Source organism: Myotis davidii, unplaced genomic scaffold (genome assembly GCF_000327345.1).
Source record: "Myotis davidii unplaced genomic scaffold, ASM32734v1 scaffold106, whole genome shotgun sequence".
NCBI lineage: Eukaryota > Metazoa > Chordata > Mammalia > Chiroptera > Vespertilionidae > Myotis > Myotis davidii.
In genome coordinates, this window is record NW_006297290.1 from 674704 (window position 1) to 681708 (window position 7005).

At 36.5% G+C, this 7005-nt stretch overlaps 1 protein-coding gene across 1 annotated transcript in view; it reads left to right on the forward strand.

Moving 5' to 3' along the window:
- Positions 1-6458, forward strand: part of MUC7 (mucin 7, secreted) — a 9340-nt gene extending 2882 nt beyond the window's left edge. Inside the window, exon 3 of the mRNA XM_015570060.1 lies at positions 5053-6458. Coding sequence (XP_015425546.1) covers positions 5053-5631 — 579 coding nt within the window. The 3' untranslated portion in view covers positions 5632-6458. The remainder of the gene's footprint in view (positions 1-5052) is intronic.
- Positions 6459-7005: the final 547 nt, after the last annotated feature.

Here is a 7005-nt window from a genome sequence, read left to right on the forward strand (position 1 = left end):
TTGGGCTCAGGATGTGAGTTTAAGCTTATCAACTGAACATCCAGATGAACCTGAGTTACAACCTATCTGTAGGGCCCCATTTGCCCAATGTGAAAATAGAATAACAGTATATGCTTCACTAGGCAGTTGAAAAGTAAGTGAGAACACATGCATTTATAAAATGTACAGCACTGCATAGATGTAAAAATTTTGACTATAAGATTGTTATAATTTCTATTTGTATGCTAGTTGTTAAGAATTTCAAGTCGAATATGCCTGGTGGTATTAGCTTTTTAATAAATCAAATTTTACTTACTACTTTGGTTACTCAAAACCTCTAGGTAGAAAGAAATGTTATTCCAATCAACACAAATTATTGTGCAGCTGTGCAATGACTAAAACCCGGTCTTTATTTTAAGGAGGCCCTTCAAGGTACTTCCTATAAATCCATGCATTTAATGAACCACCCCTTCCAGTTCAGGATAAATAAAACCGCCCAATTCGCCAATGCTTCCAGTGAGAGAAGGAATTTCCAAAGGCCTTGAAGATGGGGAGGTGGCTCAGGAATACCTTGACTTGGTCCTTAGAAAATGGATGTACCAGAGTGTGGCACCAGCTCACAATCGGAGATCAGCCTGGAGTTCTAACAATAACATACTGTGCTATTATGGAATGAGTTTAGGGAGCAGATAGTCTGGTTGCTTTCTTTCAGATGCTGCCAAAAAGATTGAGGGGATGTAATCTGGAATCAGGTAGGAGCTCTGTTAAACATTACTTAAATATACTGCTTCCTTCCTCTTTGGAAAAGGATTACAGGTTTTCAAATGATCATAAAAATAGGCTAGTAACCAAAAATGAAGACATTTAGTGTGCTTTCTAATTTCAAGTAAAAGCCATTTTGACCTTGTACTCTTCTAGTTCTCTTCCTTTCTATTTCTCTATTTCTTTTATGGCCTGATTTTTCCTCCTCCTTCAACTCTCAAATTTTAGCATTCCTATAGTTATTTGGGGAATTTTCAGCTTCCTCCTACCCTTCCTTTCTTGTTCCAGGTGTCATGTGCCTCTCTACACCTCTCCCTCTCTACACCAGCCCACTCTCCGCTCACTCCTCACCTCTTCTTCCTCTCTTCCACCACTCTCCTGAAAAGTGTGGTTTACCTATGGACCCACATTCTCCTAAAACTTACTTAATCTCTCTGGGATTCAGTTTTCTCATCTGTATGTGAGTACTAATAATAGTACTCACCTTCTGGTATTGCTAAGGAATTAAATAAAGTCATATTTGTAGAAAAAAAAGGTTTTTACAAATATAAATAGCATGTGAACAGGCAAATGAGGATATCTTTAACACACTCTCCCTGGCTTATCCATATTTATTATCAGCACCTCCATACTTCAGTTATTAAGTTCAAATGTTTTGAAGGCATTTTCTACTCCTCCCCCTCTCAAGTTTGCCTAAACCCAATTCTAATCAAGTTTTATTAAAGGCATCTATAACTGTCAATCGTAATAATTAGTCAAACTGGTTATTTGAAACAAGTTCTATGCACCCTAGCTGGTTTGGCTCAGTGGATAGAGCGTTGGCCTGTGGACAGAAGGATCCCGGGTTTGATTCTGGTCAAAGGCGTATATCAGGTACTGGTTCGGGCATGTGCAATGTATTTCTCTCACATCAATATTTCTCTCTGTCTTTCCTCCTCTTTTCCACTCTCTCTAGAAATCAATGGAAAAAATATCCTCGGATGAGAATTGAAAAAAAAAAATTCTATGCTAAACTAGCATTAAAATAGAATTTTAATTATTTGCTTCACATTAAAACATCATAGATACTGTTAATAGCTGAAACTTTTTAGCATCCTAATAAATACCTTTGAATATTAAGATTTTATTCAATAAAAAATTTATTTATTATCAATTCATGCATTTATTCATTCCATAAATATCTAATGGTGCCTGTTATGTGTCAGGTATAAATTCTACATATTGGGCATACAGGGATTAACAAAACAAAATCCTGCCCCCTCGTGAAGTTCATCATCTCATTAAGGGAATGAACAGCATGCATATTAGTCATGCAATAATAATTTTGGATCTCGAATTTAACCTAATCTGAATTACTTTCTAAATGAGTAATCTGAGATCCAGTGAAATTAGTGACTTGCCCAAAGTCACTCAGTTATTTAATGGCAAATGCAGAACAGACCCAAACCCCCATTGGCTGCAGTGTGTTTCAAACATGCTCCTGTAAGAGCTGGAAGTCCTTCTTAAATGAACTAACAAAACAGAAATAGGCTCATAGACTCATTGCCAGAGAGAGTTTAGGAGACTGCGCAAAAAAGGGGAAGGGATTCAGAAGTCCAAATTAGTAGTTATAAAATAGCCATGGGGGTGTCAGGTACAGCATAGGGAATAATATTATAATAACTAAGTATGGTGCCAGGTGGGTACTGGAAATATTGGGGGGTCACTTTGTACAGTATATGATTTTCTAACTGCTATGCTATACACCTGAAACTAATAAAAATAATAATAATAAATGTAAACTGAAATTTAAAAATAAAATATCTTTAAAAGATTTGGAATTTCTTCACACCATCCTCAGAGACCACCTCGGAAGGGAGGACTGAGCTGGTGGGATTCAAGGCACCCCATGCCACTTTAATCAGAGAGGTTTTGTGTTTATCTGGGTTGTATACTGAATCTCAGGAAAAGATTCACTTGATCAATTTGACCTGCAAATTTTATGTTCATAAACCTACTGCCCTCTAATGGACGGAATCTCCTGAGAGGTTCAATAATCAGAGGAACATCCCAGATTCAGTTACAGATTCCGGAATTCCATGTTCTTCCATGAGAGATCTATGCAAAACCATCAAAGTTATGTGGATAAGAACTCATTATTTTTTTAAATATATTTTATTGATTTTTTTACAGAGAGGAAGGGAGCGGGATAGAGAGTTAGAAATATCGATGAGAGAGAAACATTGATCAGCTGCCTCCTGCACACCCCTCACTGGGGATGTGCCCGCAACCAAGGTACATGCCCTTGACCGGAATCAAACCTGGGAACCTTCAGCCCGCAGGCCAACGCTCTATCCACTGAGCCAAACCAGTTAGGGCAAGAAGTCATTATTTTAACTGTGGATGTTCTTGAATAGGAATTGAAATGTCTTGGATAATTTAAGTTTCCAAACAATGCTTTCTGAAGTTATTTTTTAGTCTGGGTGTGTTAGTCTCTGAGGAAGCTAACTTGGCTGAATGGCTGTTAAGTCTCTCAGGGGTTGTCTTGTCGCTTGTGCTAAATTCTGTCTCTGGAGACAGCTTTACAGTGTGGGCCTGGAATGATTTGTATATTTGGTGGCCTAAAAAAAGGATTCTGTGGAAATCATCGAGAGGAAAAATGTGACCTCTTCTTGCTTAAAACTTTGGGAGGTGCCCCTTTATCTTTATGTTAAATTTCTCTTCCTGCTTTAAAGTAATATAATTGATCATTTAAAATTCTAATATGAATGGAATACAGAAAAAAAAAACATAGACAAATTGCAATATGTTTAGAGATAAGAAACTCAAACAGCCCAGCTGGTGTTGCTCAGTGGTTGAGCATCGACCTATGAAGCAGGAGGTCACGGTTATATTCCTGGTCAGGGCACATGCCTGGGTTGTGAACTCAATCCCCAGTGCAGGGTATGCAGGAGGCAGCCAATTAATGATTCTCTCTCATCATTGGTGCTTCTATCTCTCTCTCTCCCTCTCCCTTCCTCTCTGAAATCAATAAAAAAAATTTTAAAGAAACTAAAACAGTGATGTACTCTAACTCGAATAATTTCAGCCATGGTTAACAGAGCTAAGAATGTTTATCTTGCAGAATATAGACCCAGATGGCATGGTAGGTATTTTTAAATTTTGGAGGGCTCCAAAATCTTCCATGTACTGCCAAAGCATTGAATTAGAACCAAGAATGGAAACCTGAAGAAATAAGTCTCTATTCAGTTAAAAATGGAAATCTCAAGAAACGACTTTTATTCCGTAGCAAGAACTCTCTAGCTGCTAGAGCAGGGGTCCTCAAACTTTTTAAACAGGGGGCCAGTTCACTGTCTCTCAGACCGTTAGAGGGCCGGACTATAGTTTAAAAAGAAACTATGAACAAATTCCTATGCACACTGCACGTATCATATTTTGAAGTAAAAAAACAAATGTTTTCGGCAGGCGGCATGTGGCCCGTGGGCCGTAGTTTGAGGACCCCTGTGCTAGAGTCTAGCACGCCACCTTGGGAAATATAGTAGTGAGTTTCCAACCAGAAGAAGTTGTCAAGCATGGCCTAGAAAACCACTAAGGAGGTGTATTAGAAAAAGATCAAGTATCATATGTACAGTTGGGCAAGATCAGTATCCTTTCCAGATGTGAGACCTTTGAGAAATCATAAAAGCTGTAGGTCCTCTATTTAGACAAAATGAATAAACAACAAAAATTTCTACAGTATCATAGGATTCATGGATCCCTGATTTTCTGTAATTCTAATTTTACAATGATAAAGTTAAAAGGTAATAGCTAAAGTTCTTTCTCCAATTTGAAAATGCTAAACACTAAGTTTCCTACACTATGTAGGCTATGAAGTTGAGTTGGGATATTTGTTGATTGTTTGGGTTTTTGTCATTTTTTTGTTTTTTGATGACCATAGAGATGAGGGTGTGATTAAGAAAGGATTCCTGGATCTCAGTTTAATGTCTTTGACTGAAATTTCATGGACAAAGGATGGCAGCAGGAGAGCCCTTTTGCTCAGGCAGTAACTTGATCATTTTCTATCAGAAAGATGAGAAATACAAGCAAAAAGGGCAGATATAGCTAGTTCTCTAGGTTGGAACCCACAGGAATACATCCATCTTAGTGAAGTAGGAATAAAACAAAAAGCAACGCTCTAATAGCAAGGCATTATTGAGATTTGGTGAAATTAGAAGGATAATTACTCAACTCTGCAAACTCACTTCTACTCCCAATACTACACCAATACTGCTCATCACACTTCATTAGTATCCCCTCATTGATAAATCAATGCATTTTCTTTCTTTTCTTTAGGTCAGTGAAGGTCAAAGAAAGGACTGGAACATATATCACAGAAGGAATCATTACTATCGTGGATATATATACGGCCACCAATCACCGTTTCATTCTCAGTTTCGACCTGACAGGGCACAATTCTTTCACTTTACTCATCACCGCAGATACTACAGACCTATACATTCAAACTGGGAAAGATACAGAGACCAAAAACATTACTGGCCACCGAAGTGTTTAGATAAAAATAACACCGTCATCGAGAATAATACTTCAGAGGCTACCACCCAAGCTCCACTTATAAATCTCACATCTAATTCTGTCAAAACTACTCCCTCTCAAGATGTGAAACCTACTCAGATTTTTGTCACCACACCTACAAGAGAAAATACTCGCACCACAGACATATTCGCTGTGGAATCAACACAACAACCCCCAAATACACAAACACCACAACCTTCTTCGGCCTCACTAGAGAATACAATTTCCCCTGCTGCTGAACAAACAACTTTATCTCCTACTCAAAATACATTTCTTCAATTATTGCAATATATAGATAGCATAGTAAAGTACCTTTCTGATTTTATAAAGAATTCATAGTACATCATACATTATGAAGTGCTCGATCGTTAGATAGGATTGATGAGTGCAGAACTACTACCTTTACTTTCATCACTCTTCTCAAAGTAAAATTATAATATTCCTTAAATTTACAGCACTATCACTAACCTTTGAATATATACACCTCACATGACCTACTAGCAAGAAAAACAAACTCTAGCTCACAAAATCATGTGCATGACCATGATTTAGCATCACTTTGTGAAAACTATAGAGATAGCACACTGAGGGAGGGAATGGCCATCAGATAAAAAGAGAAAATTGTATGAATCACCAACCATTTATTATTCCCTAAATGTTGGAAATGATAAATTCACTACATTGTTCCCCTAAACCAAAACTCACCTAAGTTATCTAATCCACAAATAGAAAGAATAAAATGAAGTCTCTCTAAATGAAGAAAAATATTTCATTATCTATAGATAGACCTGTCATTGTATTACTGATTAGTGGCAAAAATCCTCTAAACAATTGTGTTTAACCTTAATTCCATTGCACAAAATATGAACCAAGGACAGGGAAAGTTGATTCAAAGTGCAAGGGAAATCTGGCATCAAGCACAAATGAAGACTCCAACACTTGATTTCTGTGAGCATGTAATTATTCAGGCTTCACGATTGACATTTATTATATTATATCTATGTTAATTTCAATCTAATGTGCTTGATTCTAGACTGTGTGAACCACTAAGAAGACTTTCTATGTTATGTTCACATGATGCTCATAATATTTTAATATTAATTCAAGTAATTCAATTTACTACTAATGAAATTAATTTATATTAATTCAATGTGAAATGTATTCAACAGTGAAATATTCTCTAGACCTCTTAGCCATATGTTTAAATGTGTTTTAAAGAGAACCATGTCAAAGTACTGCCCTGGTGTCAATTTTGCAAAATCGTCTTTGAAAATAAACCCTAACTCTAGTCAGTAGAAGAATAAACACTATCCACTTGATATATAGAGATAATGTTCATCTGTGATGTGGAGGTATTTTCATTTTCTGTCACTACTTCTAAGAGCTCTAATGATTATATTTAAATTTTTTGCCAACTAATAAAGGCTTTATGCAGCAATCTATTTTCATTTTGTGTATTCGAAGCTCCTTGTCTCACTTAGATTCTGAGATGGGTGAAAAGAGATTTAAATGAAGATTTGCATTTCATTAAAACTGCCACTAATTAGTCAGTGACCTGGTTAGGGCAATCAATATCTCTGAACATCAATTACTTTCATCTTTCAAATAAAGTGGTTAATTTACTTAAATTAACTTAATATTTACTTAGTCTTACTTATTAATATGTTTCCAACCCAGATATTGTGTTTGCCCTATGCTTTTCACTTAACTCTC